Source organism: Typopeltis vanoorti, chromosome 9 (assembly GCF_054136105.1).
Source record: "Typopeltis vanoorti isolate ZY-2024b chromosome 9, IOZ_Tvanoo_1.0, whole genome shotgun sequence".
NCBI classification, from domain to species: domain Eukaryota; kingdom Metazoa; phylum Arthropoda; class Arachnida; order Uropygi; family Thelyphonidae; genus Typopeltis; species Typopeltis vanoorti.
In genome coordinates this window covers 145,397,120-145,421,461 of record NC_143557.1, presented here as the reverse complement: position 1 = coordinate 145,421,461, position 24,342 = coordinate 145,397,120, and the positions used below count along the sequence as shown (strand labels likewise).

Genomic DNA, 24,342 nt, shown 5'->3' with positions numbered 1-24,342 from the left:
TTAGACCATCATTATTGTTCAGATTGGGGTGGTTGATAATAATCTCACAAGCTTCCATAAATTTATGTTGATACCATGTTTTGGCGTGATGTAGATAACTAGTGCTTTTCCAGTCAATTCTATGCAAGGTGGCCAAGGACATGATCAGAAAGGCCAGCTTCACCATAATTATTATATTTAATGTGTTGTTTATGTTATTTTTGTCTGATAGGAATTGTGCGTCCTGTTTCCTCTATATATGGTATGTTACAGGGCAATAAATATGGTATACTCCAGGATGGGCCAGTGGAGGGAGTGGGTCTTTGGATGAGTTGAGTAAGCTTTTTAATTTTGTAGGAGGTTTAAAGGTGGCTTTGAGGTTGTATTTTTGTAGTATTCTGTTTATTTTCTCTGATGTCCCTTTAATCTAAGGAATGGTTATAGTTTTATTGTAGTCTGGTTTGTCTTTGTTTTTTATTGAGGTCTTGTAGAGAATTTTGTTAATAGTGTTTTGGTTTTTTTTTTAGAAAAATATTGCTGATAACTTTAAATTCGTCTTTCAGCATGTTCACTGGTGCAGATGTTCAGAGCCCTGTTTTTTTAGAGCATTAACGACACCACCAAGTTTTTGTGTTGGGTGGTGGTATGAGTTTATATGTATATATTGGGCAATATGTGTTGGTTTCTGGTAAATAGTGAAGGAAAGATTTCCAGAAGGAAGACATGTGACAAGTGTATCTAGAAATGGAAGTGTGTTCTGTTTCTCAATTGTGAACTGTATGTGTTTGTGTTGTTTGTTTAGATGGCTAAGGAATGTGTTTAGTGTCTGGCGGCCATGGGACTAGATCGTGAAAACATTGTCAATGTATCTAAGCCAGACTTTGGGTTTTAAAGGAGAGGAATCTAAAGCATGTTGCTCAAAATGTTCCATATAAAAGTTAGCAATGGGGGGGATAATGGTGTGCCCATGGTTGTGCCTTACTGCACCTGTAACATACATACCATATAGGGGAAACAGGATGCATAATTCCTATCAGACAAAAAGAACATAAAAGACACATTAACTATAATAATTATGGTGAAGTTGGCCTTTCGGATCATGCCCTGAACACCTTACATAGAATTGACTGCTGGAAAAGCACTAGTTGATTACATCACACAAAACATGGTATGAATGCAAATTTAAAGAAGCTGGTGAGATTATTATCAACCACCCCAATCTGAACAATAATGATGGTCTAAAAATCCCAGACATATGGAAGGCACATATTCGACCCACGGAACCTTTTGCTCTAAGAGTAACTATAAACAGGACTATAGATAATCCAGAATCCTAAATCAAAATTAACAATTGTAATGCTAAATATAGGATTTTCAAATCCTCAATGGTTGTTTCTGTAATATATATTAATGCAGTTTCAAAATTCTCTACAAGACCTCAATAAAAAACAAAGACAAACCAGACTACAATAAAACTGCATTATTGTAGTCTGCCACAAAGTTTCAGTAACACTTATTCATTGTTATTGAAAGAAAACTATTTATAACAAAGAATGTTTATTCATGTTATCATTAATAGAATTTAGCTTGATATAGTTTTTAGAAACTATATCAATTTTTAGAAACTCTAGTCAAAAAAAAAAAAAAAAATTCAATTATTTAGATAATTGAAATTTTTTTTTTTTTTTTTTTTGACTAGAGTTCATGCCAGTAGAATAACCTGTGATCTAATCATTGTTTCTCTAGCTTACTGTATGTAATGTAACTCAGCTTGTCCTGTATATTTGTATATGCTCCAGATGATGATCTTAATATGAAGATTGAAACATCAGGAAATTAAAGGAGTTTTTATAACACGGTTCTAAAGTCCATAATTTCTAAAATGAATGCATCAAAACCAGATAGTTAAAGTTCTATAAGAAGTGCTCCTTACAGATCCTTAACTGACACCAAATAACACTCAACACGATACCTCCATTATAATAATAGTGCTTCTGAATTCATTAAATCTGACATCTCACGTAAGAGATTGCCAAACTTAAAAGTCCCATTTTGATTTACTCTACCTGAAAATTTCCTTGTCATAATTTGTTTTATTTACTTGCTGATTTTATCATTCTCTAAATTTAGATAACTACTCTTACTTCCTAGATTGTTTATATGAGAAGCTTTATCTAAAGTGTGCTCAGCATGATTAACACAAATCCAATACACTAGCTTTGCATTCAGCATACACTACAGCTTGCAACATCTGAACAAAAATCAATCTGACTTTGAAAGAGCAAAATAGCGAAAAACATCCCTCTTTCAAGTGGCAGTTGAGCCTTCTGATTACATGCCAAGGCTAATAAGTGTAATTTCTATCTTCTATGCTTCTTCCTATCTCACATCCAGATGGTATAATCACAGCATCACCAGAAGATAGGGCAGTTTTAATGGTGATGGCATCCTTCAACAGTGTTATATCCTTTTCTTTGTCTTTGTGTGGCATCACTTTCTTGTTAATTTTCTATCTTAAATCCTTGTCGTACCAACTAAGCCTGAAATCTCTAACCTATCTCTCTGGGGCTGCTTCTCTATTCAGAACTCTGACAAAATTTATTTATTTTAGCTGCACCAGCCAGAGTCCTAGTACAGAAGAGTTCTTGTACAAATAAACCTTCCCAGAGTTTAAGTATTACCTAATCTTATTAAAGTATTAAGTGCCTATAGAAACTTCAACATTGCAGTCATGGCCTAAATCTTCTAAATTTCTTAAATTTCCCCCATCATAAAACAGTAACTCAAAATTCTAAATAAAACTTGCTAACAAAGGTCAATTCACATTCAACTAAGTGTTGCATACTCTCAGGCATTCAGACTACTAGTCGAATATGATTAACACGTTACTGAGCACAAAAGTCACTTAAAAGTTCTCTTTCTTCTCAATCAGAAATCCGTTCTTCTCTCTTTGCCCCAATACCAATCGTTACAAGAATAAGGAATTTACTGTACTTTAACAGTGTCCTGAGAGGATATCGCGCTTCTTTTCGTCCGTCCTTTGTAGTCAGATGTCTTTCCGCTTTATCGCGTCGCGTCCACGTGGAGGTTATGCTGATCGGCGCAAATCGCCATTCCTTGCACTTTGCCATATAAACGCTCATCTACTGGATCGATATCGTCATCTCGGCCGTCCTTCTTGGGGAACTTATTCCACTGTTTCGCATCGATAAACTTTTACCGCTGGCCCTAGGTGGTGTCTGCCATCAGCTCACGTATAGCATGCCCAACTCCTTCAACTAGCAACTTGGAAGGAGATTACCTCCGGCGCCGTCGATCGGTCAGCATTCTGCTTGTCCACACAAGAAAACAGGAACAGAAAAACCTGGGGCTCAAACCCAAGTGAACTCGCTTTTTATTCTTCTTTTTAGCGCCCTCTTTTCGTAATGGAGGATCTCTCACTGTGCTCTCCTATTTGCCCCTACGCGATTGCATCACACTTCTGCTCCTTGAAGAGCACTCATTTCGCTGAACGCGAGTTCAGCTCGCCTTCCACGAATGCTTCCGCTGCACCATTACGTCATCGTAGCCAGCTAGCTGGTAACCTTTGAACCTTTGTTTGCACTTAGATTTACATTCTTACACAGTATAATTTAGACATCAATAATTTTAACAATATAATTCTATTTAGACATACAATTTTCTCCTCAACTTTACTTCTTTCTAGGGTAATCGTAACAGGTTTTCTTTTATATTTTTCTTACTTAACTAATAGTGCAAACATTTCTAGCTCAGAATTGTGTTTCTTGTTAAATCTTGAATGAATGACTTTTTGTTGAAAGAGTCCCCAATTCAAGATCTAACAACAGTCTACATGATTCCTCTAGTCTTTCATAACCAGAAAAACTTCAGAAAAATGACAAGTTACCATCATGAGAGGAAGGCATTGGATATTAGTGTCTTTTGGTCCTGATGGTTACCCTAACATTCTACTCAAAATTGTGGCTCAAGAATAACATTCAAGATAAATTGTTGCAATCTTTTATCCTCGTCAATCCCTATCCAGTGGACACAAGCCACAGTAACGTTTGGAGAAACTAATGTGGTTACTCTTGAGATGTTCAGACCGTGTGATTTGGTTTGACAGGCTTACTATGTAATGGTCTGTTTTCAATACTTTGCAACTGCATGGCCAGTTGCAAAGTGTGAAATCCGAGAGTAAAATTAGCAATGGAGCTCACCAAAGAGGATGATGAAGATTAAACATTATGGCAGAAGCCTTAGTTATCTGCATTCCCTACAGGAATTCTCCAAGTTATGCAGATTTGGGCTTTAAGCAGTGGCATATTCTGTTGAAAAATACAGATCTAATGAGGAATAAATAAATAATAAACGTTACAGAGTAAGTAGTTTATCTATCTAAATATAAGGGGGACCAGAAAGTAATCAATTATTTTTAATAGGTAATTTTTAGCCAATTGTTTTTTCTTAAATAACACAAATTATTAAATTTGATTTTTATTTAAATATTAGCATTACTTTTCTATTTAAAAAATCTGTTTTTTTTTTAATTTCAGATTATTTTTTTTAATATGGCAGACTTTAAAATTGAAGAGCACCATTTACATCATTGTATGCTGTTTTTGTTTCACCAAGGAAAGAATGCTACAGAGCTACCAAAATCATTTGCTCAACTTATGGAGACGTATTGAAGGTTAACAAATGTCAGCGATGGTTTAGGAGATTTGCAGAAAAAAATTTTGATCTCTCTGATTGTCCTCAATCTGGAAGACCTCTTACTCTAGATGACGATTCTCTTAAGACTCTCGTTGAATCAAATCCAAAACAAACCATACAAGAATTAGCAGAGAAACTTAATTCATCATGGTCAACTGTACAAGTTGGGTACCGCATGAACTGTCAGAAAACAATAAAGCATAGAGACGGGCAATTTGCAATTCATTGTTGACCAGATAACAAAATGACCCCTTTTTGGAACGAGTCGTAACTGGTGACGAAAAATGGGTGCTGTATAAGAATATTAAATGCAAAAAAACAGTGGCTTTCTCCAAATAAAACTCCAATTCCAACACTTAAAGATGGACTTCATCCATAAAAGGTTCTGTTGTATTCTAGTAGCAAGGCTTATACGTTGGTCATAGATAACTGGTAATTAGTTTACGGAATTAACAATGCATATAAAGTATATTAATTAAAGGTAACTTTAATAAATAACTTCTATATTTCCGCAACGTCTCGTTGCCATCTTCAGGAACATAAAGATATGGCATGTGCATGCAGGCACTAACAAAAGCAAATGAGGAAGAAAGCAAGAAACTAATATTGTTCCTAAAGTCCTAATGGTGCCCTCTAGCAGGCGGGCTAATTTGGTTGACTTGGCAGTTGGGCCGAAGTTCTCAAAATGTAAGTCTCCCATATTTGGGGCAGTTTCATGCACCCAAATTTGTTGAGGTTAGAAACGTTTTTTAGAGCTGCTGAAGATTCCTTGAATAATCTTTCGTATTTAAACTTGCTGCGGTGTATTATTTTTGTTTTCTTCCAATGAATTCTATGGTGGATATCTAAGGCATGGTCTGCCAGCCCAGAGTGGCTGTACTGCCGGATGTAGTGGCTGAATACAAAGTGGCTGAACACAAAGACTACCGGATGTAGTCTTTGTGTTCTGAAATCCTGATATTTGTTGTTCTGCCTGTTTGGCCAAAGTAGGACAATTTGCAGCTGCAAGGGACCTGGTATACACCAGGTAGGTCTAGGGGAAGTGGTTGGTCTTTGGTAGAGCGGATAAGGGATGCCAACAACAAGAAGTAAGGTCATATTTTCTCAGGATATTGGTTATTTTCTCAGAGGTGCCCTGGATGTAGGGGATGGTGATAGATTTGGTGTAATCTTTATTGTGGAGGGGGGGGGAGGGGGGTTGTGGTTTACTGGTTTGAGTATTTTTTGGATTTTTTTGGTGTTATAGCCATTGGCTAAGAAAGTGTTGTGGATGTGGTTTAGTTCAGTAGTTAGGGCCTTGTCATCTGAGCAGATTAATTTTGCCCTGTTATATGGTGTTTTTATAACCCCATATTGTTGTGGGGGGGGATTGCTGCTGAATGCATCTGCCAGTATGGGTGGGTTTTCTGTAAACAGAGAAAACCAAAGATCCATCAAGCTGGCGGGTGATTAAAGTGTCTAGGAAGGGGAGGGTGTTGTTTTCCTCTTTTTCTAAGGTGAACTGGACTCTGGGGGTGTTGATTGTTTAAGTGTGTTAGGAAGGAGTGGAGTGAGTCTGAGCCATGTGGCCAAATAGCGAACACATCATCCACGTAACGAAGCCAAAATAGTGGGTTTTTGTGGGACGGAGTTTAAGGCTTTCTCTTCAAAGGTCTCCATAAAGAAATTGGCCAAGGGTGGAGAAAATGGTGAACCCATGGCTGTCCTCTCTATCTGTTTGTAGAACTTTCCTTGCCAAACGAAATAGCCTGAGTTCATTGTGAACTGAAATAGGGCTGAGATATCGGCAGGACACTTGGCTTGGATGAGCTCTAGGGTTTCTTTGAGTGGGACATTAGTGAATAGGGAGGAGACATCAAAACTGACCATTATGTCAATGTTGGAGTGAGAGGTTTTCTACACTGGCTTTAAAGTGGGCTGAGTTTTTTTATGTGTGATGGTGTGTTACCAGTATAGTGTGCGAGCATTTTGGCTAAATGTTTGGCTAATTTATATGTGGGGGAATCAATGCCATCCACTATGGGACGTAATGGCACTTTTTGTTTATGTATTTTTGGGAGTCCATATAATCGGGGGAGGGGTCTAGAGTTATAAGGTTTTAGTTTGTTAGTGACTTCCACAGGCCAAGAAGTGACTTTCTTAAGGAGTCTGTGGAGAGTTCTAATCTGAGAGCTGGTAGGATTATATTCAACAGGGAGGTAAGTAGTACGGTCTAGTACTAAAGCATTAAGCTTACCTTTGTCCGACGTAAACAAAACCGTATGGGCGCTAGAGGAAGAGCTTTCGAATACACTCGGCCATGATCTTTGGATGATACTTTATGATGTCTCATGCGCATCGGCAAGAAAAGAGTTCAAAAAAATACGAAGTCAGCACTTGTAAAAATACGAAAACCTGACAAAGAATTCTACTTCCTTGCCACAGCCACCACTCAACACGGTAGTCAACCTCTCGTCTGCAGTTTTAAAGCCTGAGGCAATCACAGCACTTGCACGTGGTCACAATTTCGCCCTAGCTCCTAAAAGAATACCTGCCGAAGAAATCATGATCCAAATAGAACGTGGGATTCACAACCTGCCTAACCACATCGCCAACAACATCAGACTGGATGCAGTCGGTGTTCTCACTAAAGCCAAACCTCCAAAAACCAACTTATCCAAAGACAAATATGCAGCCCTACAAGAAATGAAGAATAACAAAAAAATAGTAATCACCAAAGCGGATAAGGGAAACGCCACTGTGGTGCTAAATCAAAAGGACTACAAAGGTAAGCTTAATGCTTTAGTACTAGACCATACTACTTACCTCCCTATTGAATATAATCCTACCAGCTCTCAGATTAGAACTCTCCACAGACTCCTTAAGAAAGTCACTTCTTGGCCTGTGGAAGTCACTAACAAACTAAAACCTTATAACTCTAGGACCCCCCCCCCCCCGATTATATGGACTCCCAAAAATACATAAACAAAATGTGCCATTACGTCCCATAGTGGATGGCATCGATTCCCCCACATATAAATTAGCCAAACATTTAGCCAAAATGCTCGCACACTATACTGGTAACACACCATCACACATAAAAAAATCAGCCCACTTTAAAGCCAGTGTAGAAAACCTCTCACTCCAACACTGACATAATGGTCAGTTTTGATGTCTCCTCCCTATTCACTAATGTCCCACTCAAAGAAACCCTAGAGCTCATCCAAGCCAAGTGTCCACCCGATATCTCAGCCCTATTTCAGTTCACAGTGAACTCAGGCTATTTCGTTTGGCAAGGAAAGTTCTACAAACAGATAGAGGGGACAGCCACGAGTTCACCATTTTCTCCACCCTTGGCCAATTTCTTTATGGAGACCTTTGAAGAGAAAGCCTTAAACTCCGCCCCACAAAAACCCACTATTTTGGCTTCGTTACGTGGATGATGTGTTCGCTATTTGGCCACATGGCTCAGACTCACTCCACTCCTTCCTAACACACTTAAACAATCAACACCCCCAGAGTCCAGTTCACCTTAGAAAAAGAGGAAAACAACACCCTCCCCTTCCTAGACACTTTAATCACCCGCCAGCTTGATGGATCTTTGGTTTTCTCTGTTTACAGAAAACCCACCCATACTGGCAGATGCATTCAGCAGCAATCCCCCCCCCACAACAATATGGGGTTATAAAAACACCATATAACAGGGCAAAATTAATCTGCTCAGATGACAAGGCCCTAACTACTGAACTAAACCACATCCACAACACTTTCTTAGCCAATGGCTATAACCCCAAAAAAATCCAAAAAATACTCAAACCAGTAAACCACAACCCCCTCTCCCCCTCCACAATAAAGATTACACCAAATCTATCACCATCCCCTACATTCAGGGCACCTCTGAGAAAATAACCAATATCCTGAGAAAATATGACCTTACTTCTTGTTGTTGGCATCCCTTATCCGCTCTACCAAAGACCAACCACTTCCCCTAGACCTACCTGGTGTATACCAGGTCCCTTGCAGCTGCAAACTGTCCTACTTTGGCCAAACAGGCAGAACAACAAATATCAGGATTTCAGAACACAAAGAATACATCCGGTAGTCTTTGTGCAGTACAGCCGCTCTGGGCTGGCAGACCATGCCTTAGATACCCACCATAGAATTCATTGGAAGAAAACAAAAATAATACACTGCAGCAAGTTTAAATATGAAAGATTATTCAAGGAATCTTCAGCAGCTCTAAAAACGTTCCTAACCTCAACAAATTTGGGTGCATGAAACTGCCCCAAATTTGGGAGACTTACATTTTGAGAACTTCGGCCCAACTGCCAAGTCAACCAAATTAGCCTGCCCGCTAGAGGGCACCATTAGGACTTTACGAACAATATTAGTTTCTTGCTTTCTTTCTCATTTGCTTTTGTTAGTGCCTGCGTGCACATACCATATCTTTATGTTCCTGAAGATGGCAACGTGACGTTGCCGAAATATAGAAGTTATTTATTAAAGTTACCTTTAATTAATATACTTTATATGCGTTGTTAATTCCGTATACTGATTATCGGTTCTGTTGTATGTTTGGTGGGATATTAATGGAATTATTCATTATGAACTCATGGAACAAGGTAAGACTATCACAGCAGCCATCTACTATGAACAATTAGAGGAACTACATCAAGCATTGTTAATCAAACGTCCTGCACTTGTCAATCAAAAAGGGGTAATTTTGCAGCAAGATAATGCAAAACCACATTCTGCAAGAATGACTCAAGAAAAAATTAGGCAGTTAGGATGGGAACTTCTACCACATCCTCCATATTCGCTGGATATTGCCCCTAGTGACTATCACTTATTCAGGTCCTTAGATCACAGCATAAGAAATAAAACCTCCTGTTCACAAGATGATGTCCAAAGAAGTTAGATATCATTTTTTGCCTCCAAAGAAAAAACTTTTTTCAAAAAAGGAATTCTAAACTTAGTAGATCGTTGGAAGAAGGTTATAATTAACGATGTCAATTATATAACTGAATAATGTTAATTTGTTCTTTCATAAAATTTATATTAAAAATGTAGTTCAAAAAATTGATTACTTTCTGGTCCCCCTTATATATCCTGATGTGCATATTTCCAAAACTAACCTTTTCTTCATCCCCTTCAAAAAGTTGAAGAAAACTAGCTTGGGTGCCAGTAGTTCCCTTTACTCCTCTAAATCTTAAGTCATTCCTTACTCTTTGAAAATTACGAAGATCAGCTAAGAGATCAGAAATCCAAAGACAAGCACGTTTCCCAACTGTAGTTGGTTGAGCTGGTCTATAATAAAAAAATATTACATAAAATCAAAGATGAAAAATTCACTATGCAATTACTAGTGAATATAATATATAAAATCATTAATCAAAGTGCAATGCTGCCATCAAATTCTGAATCCTTCATAAGAAATTACTGCAAGCAATTCCTTCCAACAAAGAGGTATCATACTATAAAATGCTTATTCTATCACTTTGGAATGATAAATTTATTTTAGAAAATGTGTTATCAAGATTTGTTGGTATTCAAATAAAATTCAATAATATCACAATATAAAAATTGGCAGTGATTTATCTAACAGTCAAGAATATTAATTATGTTGATATTCTATGAGAAAATGCATAATATTGTCCAAAGCAAATATCAGAATGCAATATATATTGAAAAAAAACAGTGGGAATATTCATAGATGAAGAAAGCAGGAGAACTTTACTTTCCAAGGATATTTATTTTAATTAGGAGATGATTCTTTTTATTAGGTGATGTTCTTCCACCACTATGAACTTTAAATTCTTTCAATGTCAGTGAACTCTCTATTCACTAGCAGGGAGTCAATCAATTAAATCTATCCTTATACTCAACATTCTGCAATTGTGATACAGTAAATACTTGATTTCGATGAAGTACTTACTGTATCACTTATTACTTTGGTCAGAAACACACCTTCTACATAGATGTTGTACAAATATAAATGCTTATTTAAGGAGAATGCTGAAGCCATGCTTCACTGCCCTAACTTGAATCAGAATGACTGCCTATCCTTATCAAAAACATGAAAAAGTTTGATTAGAATAACACATCATTACATTTTTTTTTAATTACTATTAAAAAAAACTAGATACTACATCAATCTGACGATCTGTTGAGTATGATATTATAATATATATATATACATATGCAATTTATTTTTACACTCATATTATTAACCTTTTCTTCAGTTAAAGCATAATGCTATTGGTGATTTAACATCATGCAGCTCATCCTATTTTGAATAAATCAATTGTTTGCATTCTACCTTGTCACAACTGTTTTTAAGCCATTGATGATGGTCTGTTAATTTCAGACCGAAATACATGGCAGTATATTTAATAAATAATACTTTGACAGTGTTTTTTTCATGTATATATTGTATACTCATTACTTACTTACTTTGATTGCTTATGAGACCAGGTCTACAAACAATACAAACTTGATATTTATTAGAAGCATGTTAAACTGTTCTGCTACTCAGTAACAAGAATAACAATAATTATGTAAAATTGTTCTACCTGATTAAAAAAACATATGAAGTGAAAGTGATAATCACAAAAAGTCAAAAAGAGAAAGCGAGTGATAGATGATGAATCATTAAAAAAGGATAATAAAAAGAATTACATTTTCTATGAAACTTTTAAGTCATTAATAGTCTCAAACATCCCTTATGGATATTGCTCCCAATAAAAAGTGATACATGAGGGATGTGAGTCTGCAAGATTTAAGGTAACAAGTGGTGTACCACAAGGATCAGTGCTTGGTCCGCTGTTATTCAATCTGTATATATTAATGATATATGGAAGGATTTGACAAGCGACATACGGCTATTTGTTGATGATGCAAAGATAGGTAGGGTAATTAGGAATGCTGCTGATATGCAGTACTTGCAGAATAATTTGAATAGGCTGGAATTATGGGCAGGGGAAAATGGGTATCAGTGCAATGTCAGTAAATGTAAAGTCATTCACTTCGGCTTGATTAGATATCCAATGTCGTATTATATTGGATATCTTGGTGGGATTATGCTAGAAGAAACTGATGAAGCTAGGGATCTTGGAGTGTTAGTAGATAGGAAGTTAAGTTCAGAGCCATGGGGCAAAGATTGCAAATACAACTCAAAAGATAATTGCAATGTTGAAACAAACGTTCACATATAAAGATAAGGATGTCATTTTGCCTCTTTACAAGGCCTTGATAAGAACTCACTTGGACTAATGTGCACAGGTCTGGTCTCCTGGTGTCCATTGTGATTGTGATATATTGGAGAGAGTAAAAGAATTGTAAAAGAAAAGTAAAAGTGTTAAAAATTTTATCAGGATTGAGGAATACTAATTCTGAAAACTATGAAGATTATGAAGAAGCTTAGAAATGAAGGAAAGAGTGCTGTAAAAGGAGTTAGAGATGATAACGGGGACATGAAAACAGGAGAAAAAGATATCCTTGAAGTATGGAGTAATTACTTTGAAAAATTGCTAAATGAAATAAGCAGTGATAGCAGAGTGATAACAAACACTCAACAGGCACACAGTCGGGAATACATATCCATAGTTGAAGTAGAAAAAGCCATCAAAGCCTGAAATGTCGAAAGGCAGAAGGAGTAGATGATATTCGACCAGAAATGTTGAAGTATGGAGGTATAAAAGTCTTACAGCTGCACTGTATAGTTCAGAAGGCTTGGAGAGAGGGACGAATTCCAATGATTGGAGTAGAGTTCTCATAGTACCCATATATAAAAAAGAGAATTACAGAGGTTTTTCTCTACTGAGTCTTCTGTAAGAGTTATGCAAGTATTTTTGAGAAACAGTTGAGAAGAATTGTGGAAGAAAAGCTGGGTGAAGAACAAGCTGGATTCAGACCAAATAGTTGAAAAATCATGGGAATATAACAAAGATCTGTATTTAAGTTTTGTCAATCTGGAAAGGGCACATGATAAGGTGAAAAGAGAGAAGCTGTTCAATACGCTACAGTTATATGGTGTCAATGGGACATTATATCAAGCAATACTTAGTCTTTATTTGAATTGTAAGTCAGCAGTTAGAATTGAAGGAATTACAGGAAGATGGTTTAATGATAAATCTGTTGTGAAACAAGGATGGACATTATCCCCTCTGTTATTCATTATCTATATGGATCACATTATGAAGGAAAGTGGTATTAAACATGGTATCAAAATTGGAGACTTTAATGTGAGTTCTTTGCTTTATGTAGACAATGTTATAATTCTAAATAAATCTGCTACAAGTCTGCAAGATTCCCTGACTAAATTGAATAACTGTTGTAATAGATATGGTATGAAGGTCAGCAATAAAAAGACAAAGATAATGAAAATAGACAGAATCATTGAAAATATCAACTGCATTGTGAATGGAGAACTATAGAACAAGTAAAACATTTCAGCTACTTAATAACGAGTGAAGATGGTAAATTAAATATGGAAATAGACAACAGAATCAACAAAGCTGGTATGGTAGGAAGTCAACTGAATAAATTTATATGGAATAAGAGAGAAATTAGTAAAAACACTAAATTAGCTGCATAAAAGACAGTGTTCAAACCAGTTTTAACTTATGGATCTGAGAGCTGGGTCAGAAGTAAAACACTTGACTAAAGACTAGGGACTGCAGATATGCGAGTTGTGAGAAAGATTAGGGGCATGAACAGATGGCATCAATCGCAACATCATATTAAAAACGAGGATATTAAGAAAGAACTTGACATTGTCAGCATCTAGGAATGCGTTAGCAGAGCTAATCTGAGGTGGTATGGTCACTTAAACAGAATGGCAGAGAATAAAACAAGTGGTCTCTGCCAGGTTGGTAGGAAAACGACTGAGAGGAAGACCAAGATATAGGTGGACTGATGCGGTACAAAGTGCCTTAGATGATAGAAGTACAAGATCTGATAATGTTGGAGTCTTGATAAGTAACAGACTGATTTGGAGGAAAATTTTAGATAGGAAGTTAGTAATGATGTAAATTTTTCATGTAGTACTATCATATTTTATATACCCCTTGAGGGTACATGGCAGGAATTTGATGATGATACTATAGCTACTCCGTTTTTATCACCGATTGTTATTGCCTGAATATAACATTTTGTATTCATTGCTTTGAAAGATCTCACCAGTTTTGTCTTTTCTTTTTTGTTTCAGTCACCCCTATTATGTAGATCTGGTACTTATCCAATTCCTCAGCAAGCTCCATTTCTTTGCCATTCAGAATTCTTACGTTGAGAGTACCAATCTTAAACTCTGGTTGAGTTTGGATGTATTTCAGGATTTGTTCCAGTAACTGACTTTTTTGCTGTTCGCCCTAATTTCCTGGCGAAAACAACAGGGCTCGTTTAACTGGGCGATGCCCCAGCCTACATGAAATTCTGTCATGTTGTACCATGAATTTAAATTGTGGTTTAAACCAATAAGAATACAATTTAGTCAGCTAATTCCCAAATTGCCAGCCCATCCTCATTCGTTATGTATCTACCTGGATAGATACCTGTTAGGTATCTATCCAGGTAGATACCTAACAGGGTGCACCACAAGAAGGTGAGGATTGCATATTAGGTCAGAAGCCCTGGTTGGTTCTCCACATTCCTTTAAAGGCTATGTGGAGGTCTCCACTCAGTTATACAGCTATAGCCATTAAGCATTCCTGCAGTCAGCTGAAATTTCTTTTCTTCATCCATTTTGGCAGTTCTGTTGAAGTGAGGATTGGAAAATAGAGAAGAATTTTGGATAGAAGAGAGAATGAAGGTCTTCATATCAGTGAGGTTAATTTTTGCGACTCGCTAATGGTAGGTGTTTGGGTGAGAAGAGCAGAATCAATAGTCAGACCATGAAAAGGAAGTGTGCAATTTCTGGATGTCATCCCGCTTGGATCTTTTAATCCAAAAAGACATGAGGTTGAGACTGCCTAACAGTGACTTGAGTTACTAGAGGACAGATTACCTGTCTAGCAGATTTATTATAGTAAGAAACAAAACCTCTACATTTCACTGTAAATAGTATCTTTATTTGAAGATAAAAGCATTGGAGAATATACAAAAAATCTGGACACTTACTAACAACTGTTTTGAAACATATAACATTAAATAAAACAGATTAGTTATGCATGCCATTTAATGCATGAAGTGTGAACCATTCATTGCTGGACAAGGCCTTTAGATGGTTATTGGCACAACTGTGATTTAAGAAGTTACAAAGAGATAAGAGACTTCTAAATGTTATGAAGAATGAGGTGCTGGTTCCTGTTTAAGGTGTCGTGATCATATCACCATCAAGGATTTGTTAAAAACATCGGAAAAGACTGTCATATAACACCCCAATTCAAGAATCCATTAATATCCTTGAAGACTTTTTACCTCCAAAATTAATTAGTTTCCTTAATTGAACACTAAAATTCAGTTTACTCTGGATATTGAGAAGGATAATTGCCGGCTTGGGTGGCTGAGTGGTTAGCGTATCTGCTCCCCAGCCAAAAGGTTGCAGGTTTGAATCCAAGCCGTGGGCATGGACATTTGCAATTGACTGTGAAAATACTAGGAGTGGTGGCCAGCTGTAGATGATGAAGGTAGTTGCGGGGTGGTGGATTGGTGGAGACAGAGAGAGAGGGGTAGAGTAGGTGCCCTCCCTCGATGAGTCTTTGGACTCCCTGGAGGTGTTACGAAATAATAATAATAACAAACTTCCAGGAATGTTTTTAGAAAACTATAAGAAGCCAACTCATATAGGAAGATAACTTCACATCAGCTCCTTTCATCTTCCGTAACAAAAATTATGAATTATCACAGCTTTAAGAGCCATGTTACAAGAATAAAGATGAACTTTATCTTTTCTTTTCTGCCAATTCAAAATAGCTATGCAAAAACTTTACCAAATAAACTTTTCTTTGAGAAACAAATATCTTTGAGAAACCAAATCATACGATTGCAAATATAGATTATAAAGGTACTATTTCCTTACCTAATTTGCAACGTTTCAAGAGAACTACTTTTAAACTTGTTCACATCCAACAGAATTTTCTTTGTTTGCCAAAAATGCAGCTTTCCTTTTAAAAAATATACTGCATTATAAAAGATTCCACGTGCCTATGGCAAAGCTTGGAAGAAGTTTTGAGATACATAAAAAAGAACACTAGGAGACAGTGAGTATAAAAGAAAAGAAGAAAGTGATACAATTACGTTTATTTTCTCAGAATATTATGAAATGGATTGGTCTTCTCCCTCAATGCTTTATTTAGGCTAATCTAAGAGATTAGCCTATAGTACCCATGGTTCTCAATTAGTGGAATCCATAATAGTGATCACTGATTAACTGGTGAGCTTCTAGTTAGTGAAGAAGTTAACTACTGATAACTTTCTCTATTGTTTTGGAGAGGATTGAGGTGATGGCAATTGGTAGGTAGTTGAATGGCAGGTTTTTGGAATGGGTTGGATATAGGTTAGCTTCCATGAGATGTATAGTATGTACAGATGAGTATAGAAGATAAGAGGACAGGTGTTAGCTCTGGACCACAGTGTTTGAGTATAACAGGACAGATGCCATTAAGACCAGACAACTTTGGAGTATTCAGGTTGTCTGATATTCTTCTTATGTCTTTTTGCCAAAAGACAATAGGAGGTGCATGATGCTCGGATGCTGGCATGGAAGGAAATGATTTGCCTTCATCATCTATGCAAGAGTTAGAGGAAAAGAAAGTCGTGCAGGGGGATGAGCTTTTTCTTTAGTTTCTGTAATAGCAGTGCCATCTGGACGGGAGAGTGCCGTCTGAACAGTACTGTATCCCCCCCCCCCCCCCTGGACAAAGCAATGCACTGGGGTCCCTACCCATCCACCTATGGGAATAAAAATGTAAAAGCTCAATAAAATTAAGCCTATAGATTTATTGGTACTTTTAACGAAATCAATGTTTAAACATAAAAAACGTGCTGTAAAGTGAGGATTTATTTATAGTACAGGGTGTTCGGGATAAATTTGACAGTTTCGTAAGGAAAAAGAAAATCTTCTTTGTATCTATTAAATTTAATGAATTGACAAAAAAACATTACAGGCAGAGTTAATTACAATACTATCAACAAGATTTACTCAAAATAACCACCATTAGCATCAATCACAGCTTCAATTCTGCTTCGGAACCTCGAACAAGCTGATGCTACAGTCTCCCTGGGAAGGGCCGCAAAAACTGTTTTAATTTTATCCATTAACTGGGCTTTTGTATTACTGGAAGTGCGATTGCTGTCTTTTTCAACTGCGTCCCATACAAAATAATCCATGGGGTTAAGGTCTGGGGAGTTTGGAGGCCAAACATTTGGACTGGTGAAGTCGTAGAAATTTTCAGACAACCATTTTTGACTTTTCCCAGAGGTGTGGCAAGGGGCCGAATCCTGCTGCCATACATACGGCCTACCATTGGCTACCCTTGTTATCCAGGGCTTGACTACAGTTAGCAACTCCACGAACAAAGCCCGAATTCCAATGCCAGGGTTCTTCAACACCTGTTCCTGCAGATTTGCGAGGAATTCTGCTGTACGAACGCAATCAGATCGTCTGCTAGGGATCTTTCTTCTTGCTACATCCTCGTAGTCACCATTGCAAGTCTCTAGTTCATGCCTGATTGTTTTTACTGTATTCAGGGAGCATTGGGCAGCAGTCGTAATATCCTTATTTTGATGGCGGGCACGAATCATCATGATACAAGTTATTCTCTTCCATGATTCAGGTGGGTTCCAGCTATCCATCCTTTCTGACATCTTGTATATGAATGAAGAAGGGTCCAAACTTTTAAATGAAGAGAAGTGTGTGTTAATACATGTAACTTACGGAAAAATATAATTAATTATAAATATGTCAAATTTATCCCGAACACCCTGTATAGTATGAAAGTAATTAGTTATTGACATATTGTGAACCATCTCCAGTTCTCTTTCTTAGCTCACTGTTTCAGTGACAGGTCGAGTAATTTATACACTCTGCCAAGAGATCTCTCATGAACAATATGGCAACATGGGGGCCCCTAGGCAACTACCCAGTGTGCCCATGGCTTAAGACAGCCATGGATGAGCACAGGTGAGCAAAAGTTGCATTTGATGACTTTTGCAAGGGACCAGAAAGCATGGTTTCTGTTTGGGCAAGAGGCAAGTTTTCTGCAAATGGTCTTTATGAAATTGGATTTGCTGATAGTTGCTTTACATTTATTGCATGCTTCTACATACACTGAGTATAAAGCTGGGGTTCTTGATAAGCCACCTGCAGTAAGCTGAGTTTTTTCATCAAGTGCTTCCATACATCTATTAAACCAGGCCTTGGAAAGTGGACAGTAATTGTGGATGGAATGAGAGATTAATGCCTTCAGGCCAACTGGGTCAGAAAAGCAAAAGTCATGCCATGGAAAAGTAGAGTAGTATTCTAGGAAGTCATCCCACTGGATACCTTTATAGTGCTAGAAGACACAAGGTTGGCTATAGTCAGAGGAGGGGGGGGGGTGTTCTGTGAGAGTGGAAACTTGCACAAGATTGTGGTCTAAGTAACCGAGAGGAGAGGTAACATCTATAGTGTATCTGGAAGGAGAACTAGTGAAAAAAATATCAAAGGTATAGAGAAAGTGGAAGGAATTATCAAGAATTCAGGTAAGCAGGTGTACAATTTGTGTTAGATCATTGCTTATAGCAAAAATTTCTGCATCAAGTCCAACTTGATTGGTAGTGTTAGAGAAAGGAAGCCCAGTTAGAGTTGAGGACAATCAGGTCACCTAGGAAGATGACTTCACTGTTTGGATAGCTGGATTGAAGATGGTTGAGCTTCAAGGAGAAGAGGTCCGAGTTGGTTTTCAGAGTTCGGAGACCAGTAAATGCAGTTACTAAGTGGGGGTGAAGAAATCTTCAGGCAGAGGAGGTCAAAAAGCAGGGGATTCCAAATTTGGCATTCTCTGGCAGAACACACAAAGGTATGTGCTCTTGTGGCAAAATGAATCATGAAGAGTACAGGTTGGGCATTGAAGATGAACTATGGTTGATGGAGCTGCAATTTCAGTTTCTATTAAGAGAATGAGGACTGGTTTGGATGTCTGTAGGTGGTGAAGAATGTCTTTTACATTGGAATTTATGCTGCAGATGTTTGTAAAGTGGATGTGGAAATGATTTTTTTGGTAGGGATCTTGGTATGTTTGGAATATTGTGTTTGATTTGATTGGATGAATTGGTTGTTGAGGAAGATTTATTTTGATTGCAATGTTGCTGTTATTGTTTGCCTGTTTCATTTTTGGTGTACTGTTAGATGAAAGGAAAGAGTGGGGACATGCAGTGGGAGGAGGTAGACTCGTGACCATGACCCATACAGAGAGCAGCATAGCCTTGCTATTCATGTTCAAATATCAACCTTCTTCTTCCAACCCCTAAGTTCCAGAGTGGCTCCTGCCTCTTAATCTGGCAGTTATCACAGAGCAAAGAAATCACTCTAGCCTAATGCGGAATATGTATAAATTATAAGTTTTAGTAAAACAGTATTCACTCTAACAGATAGTATTTAGAAAACAGGTTCAGATAAAATTAAATTAAAATTTCTATACAATACATATTAAATCTGTCACAGTTCTGGTATAATGCTAAAACACTGAATAAAACTATATCATTATCAAATTCCTGATATGTGCCCTCAAGGGGGTGCATAGTTACAAAATTATGCCTCAGTTCTAAAACAAAAATTCATTGTTGCAATGTTTCCAATAATAATTTCATACTATACTTACTGAAAATGAGTATACCCAAGTGTTGGAAGTGATTTATGGGTTTCTGCAAATCTCGATAGGCGATGAATACAACGAGCTAACTGAAATGAGAGCACAAAACTAATGTGCTAAATCAGTTTCCCAAAAATAAGCTATAAATCAGAAGATTAATATTAGTTAAATTAATTTTTAAGCAAAATGAGGTACAACACTACCTGATTTTCAAATAATGTTTTTGTATTATGAAAAGGTATCTATTAAATACATAATTAATGTCAACAACCTGTAGTTATCAATTCATATGTACAAAGAATTGAAGCTTAAGTATATCTACTTTACTCCTTTCTCAGCAGGATGGTGTTAATATTTCCCAGGCCTCCAGCATCAGTAGATTCATTGCAGCGAAACTCTCACAGATCACAATACCTACTGTACCTTACCTTGAAAACATGCAGTATTTGAAAAAACTACCCACTCTGGCAATGCATTCCTTTCATTCACCACAAAAAAAAGCAAAAAATCTCCTTTTCACTTTCTTACTAGCATGACCTTTATAAAGTTTTCAAAGGTGACTCTTGTTTTCCAATGTCTATTACTCTGTGCAATAATTCTCTCATATATAAATGATAACCTCTCTCACCAGCTTCTCTCTGAATATTGCCTTTCTCCTATCTATCGAGCTCTGCAAGCCACCACATTTCCTTAATTTGTCCTCATACTCAATATTCCATGGAATCCCTAGGCAATCAGTCACTTACTTCTGCACTCTGTTTCCCAATTACCACATCTTTAATACAAACTTAGTTTTAAATAATAATGATATCGTCGTAAGCTTTCATGTCATTGTTTTTACCAATATCCCTCTTTCTGACACACTAAATTTACTAATAAAAATGCGACCCTCACCTGATATCATTGATCTTTTCAATTTTACCATTCATTCTGACTAATTCACTTGGAAAGATACTATTTATAAATAAATTGTGGGTACAGCAATGTCATTAGTACTAATAACTGGCTCTAGTTTCCCCTCTAGCCAATTATTATCTGGAGCATTTTGAAAAATGAGCACTTGATACTGCTATTCTCAAGCCTTCTATATGACTAAGATACATTGATTATGTGTTCTCTATTTGCCCACATGGCTCAGACACGTAAGACTCCTTCCTCCTCCTCCACCTCAACAGGCATCATCCAACAATCCAGTTCACTACAGAATATAAAAAGAAAATAACAACAGCCTGCCTTCCCTAGATACTCTAATGATATATCTTTCCAAAGGCACACTTTCTTTCTCAGATTTACAGAAAACCCACCCACACAGATACATATGTAAATTTCCCATCATCCCACTTCTTGACAATTAGATATTATCAAAATCCTTGTCAAGAGCCTCCAATCTCTGTTCTACCCCAGGCTTCCCTTATTGCTGAACTCTCCTTTATTTCCCAGATCTTCATGTCCAATGGTTACAATTCCAGTGAGATCAACAAATTAATTGTTTCTCTTATCCCTCTTAGATGTAGACTATAGTAATGCCATCACTGTTCCTTATATCCGAGTCACCTCAGAAAACAATAGCAAGAGCTCTAAAAAAAAGTACAATATCTATGCTGCATTCAAACCTTATCTGAAGTTGGCCATCCTCATCTGCTCTCCCAAGGTTCCTCTACCTCCTCTCTCTGTTCTAGGTTTTTAAAAAATTCCTTTTTCTTGCAACTTTTTATATTATGGTAAAACTGGGAGATCACTAATATCTACCTAGAAGAGCATAAGAAATACTCTGCAGGCATAAGTATGGTGAGTTGAGTCTAGCTGCCCATACTTTGAATGCCTTGACCAGAATCATATGGAAGAAAACTACTTTGCTTCACCACAACAAATAAAAACTTAGACTGAGATAAAAATAGGATCGATTAAACTTGTTTTTAAGTTATTTAAGTTAAGGGATATTACATCCCATACTGTTTCTTAGCCGAGAGAATAAGAATAAGAAACTCAAACTATAATTTCATGCCGAATATAGAAATTATATAAAGTTCGGCAATTCCAAGCATAAGTAGTGCAGCACCTGACCCATTTGGTAGTGCAAACTGAGGCAACTCATAGAAAGGGTGGAGCAAGCTCCGATCACTATTCTTGGTATTCACCCATAATGTGAACTTAGCTCCAAGGAGCAGTATTACTGTTCTACATTATGAGAGAAGGTCACTACCCAAATGGTTTCAACCTTTATTGAGGTCTCATCAGTGAGTAGGTGTCCTAATAAATTACTAATTATATGAAGAGCCAAAGGCTTCAATTCGGCAACATGGTGAGCTTGCACCACCCTTACTATGAGTTGCCTCAGTTTGCACTACCAAATGGGTCAGGTGCTACACTATCCAGGTATTTGCTTACACTTGGAATCGGCTAACTTTATACAGTTTCTATATTCGGCATGAAACTCTTTGAGTTTCTTATTTGGCTAAGAAACAATATGGGATGTAATATCGCTTAACTTAAATAAGTTCATGTCCCCGAAGTGAAGCCTTTGGCTCTTCATATAATTAGTAATTTAATAGGACACCTTGGCGATTCTCACAGAAGGGATGCAAATTCTGTTCGCTACAAACTTGGTATTAACTAGGTCTACCTACTCACTGATGAGACCTCAAAAAAGGTCAAAACCGGTCTGGGTAGTGACCTTCTCTGATAATGTTGAACAATAATACAGCTCCTAGGAGTTAAGTTCACATTATGGGCAAATATCAAGAATAGTGATCGGAGCGTGCTCCACCCTTTGTATGAGTTGCCTCAGCTTGCACTACCTTCAAGGGTCAGTTGCTGCACTATCCAGGTATATGCTTATGCTAGGAATCGCAAAAATTAAAATATAGTTTCTATATTCAGCATGAAACTCTCTGAGTTTCTTATTTGGCTAAGAAACAATATGGGATGTAATATCTTCTTCTTCTTCTGCAGCTTCTCCCACTTAAGTGGGGTCACTGTTGATAATGAGTCTCCTCCACACCTTCCTGTCTTGGGCTGTCGCCACATCCAAGTTCATCATCCTCAAGTCCTCTTCTACCAGCTCACTCCATCTCTTCTTTGGCTGCCCACGCTTCTGCCTTCCTTGCACATCCATCTGCATGACCCTTCTTCCCACATATTCGTCCTCCCTCCTCATCACATAACCAAACCATCTCAACCTTGCCTCCTGTATTTTTGCTCCTAAGTTCGTAACTTTCACTGTTCCCCCTGACATAGTCATTTCTCAGACGATCCTTTCTGGTCACACCGCACATCCACCTAAGCATTCTCATCTCTGCTACTTCCATCCTGATGATGTTATTTTTCCTCAGGGCCACAGTTTCTATAGCATATGTCATAGCTGGCCTCACTACTGTCCTATAGATTTTGCCTTTCAGATTGATCGGCACCCTCTTATTGCATAACACTCCAGCCATCTCCCTCCAGTTCCTCCAACCCGCTTGTATCCTGCATCCCACTTCTTTCTCAGCTCCTCCATCTTCTTCCACTGTTGAACCTAAGTATCTAAAGTCTCTCACCTTCCTGATGACATTTCCTTCCAGCTCCAGATCTGTCTCCTGTCCACCACCCACTGTGCAACACATATACTCTGTCTTACTTCTGCTCAGTCTCATACCTTTCTCTTCCAGTACTTTCCTCCATGTTTCCAGTTTCGCTTCCACTTCTTCTCTTGAATCTGCACACAGCAAGATGTCATCTGCATACAACACTGACCAAGGCGCATCTTCTCTCACCTCCTCTGTCACAACCTCCATCACAATATTAAACAGAAATGGACTTAATGCTGACCCTTGATGCAAGCCAACTGTTACTTGAAAACTTTCTGTCTGTCCCAGACAGGTCCGAACACTTGTCATCGCAATTCTGTACATTTCCCGCAACAACCTGACATATTTCTCCGGCACCTTCTTCTCCCTCAGACACCTCCAGACTTCTGGCCTTGGCACTCTATTGTATGCTTTCTCCAGATCAATAAATGCCAGATGTAGCTCACTTTGTTTCTCTCGATACTTTTCCATCATCTGCCGTAACTCAAAGATTGCATCTGTTGTTGATCTACCAGGCATGAAGCCAAATTGTTCCTTTGCAATCTCCACCGCCTTCCTCAATCTACCATCAAGAACCCTTTCTAGGATTTTCATTGTGTGGGACATCAACTTTATTCCTCTGTAATTTTTACAGTCATGTGCATCCCCTTTACCCTTGTAGAGGGAAATGACCTGCTGAGGAATGGAAAATCGGGGCCCACCAATTTTCCATTCCTCATCCTCTTCATGGCCTCCATCACTTCCACTCTACTGATGTTCTGCACCATCCCCTCAGAAGGCTGCCCATCTCCTCTGCGAATCCTTGCATTTTCCTCATTCAAAAGTCCTCAAAGTATATTTTTCATCTGTTTCTTATGTCCACATCCCTCCATAATACTCTTCCTTCAGCATCTTTGATCTGCCTCACATGTAAGATTTCCTTTGCTACTTTATTTCTACATTTCGCTAGTTGGTAAATTTTTCTCTGTCCTTCCTTTGTTTCTAATTGATCATACAGATCTTGATATGCCATGGCCTTTGCCTGTGCCACAACTCTCTCATCTTCTTGCTTTCTCTCTGTGTACACCTCTCTGTCTTCTTCCACTCTTGACTCATCCCACTTCTGCTTTGCCTTCCTCTTAGCTGTCACTGCCACTTGTACATTATTATTCCACCACCAACCCTCCTTCTGCTCTCTAATCTTTCCAGATGTCTCACCAAGCACCTCGATTGCACAGCTCAGGATATGGGACGTAATATCCCTTAACTTAAATAAATTCATATTGCCGAATTGAAGCCTTTGGCTTTTCATATAATTAGTAATTTATTAG

The 24,342-nt window shown here is 37.7% G+C and overlaps 1 protein-coding gene across 1 annotated transcript in view; it reads right to left on the bottom strand.

Annotated features, from left to right (window-relative positions):
• The window catches only part of Adsl (adenylosuccinate lyase), a 219,023-nt gene that overhangs the window by 133,054 nt on the left and 61,627 nt on the right, over positions 1 to 24,342 (bottom strand). The window contains exons 4-5 of the mRNA XM_090397737.1: positions 19,473 to 19,552; positions 9,810 to 9,981 (exon numbers count right to left, since the gene is read on the bottom strand). Coding sequence (XP_090253863.1) covers positions 9,810 to 9,981; positions 19,473 to 19,552 — 252 coding nt within the window. The remainder of the gene's footprint in view (positions 1 to 9,809; positions 9,982 to 19,472; positions 19,553 to 24,342) is intronic.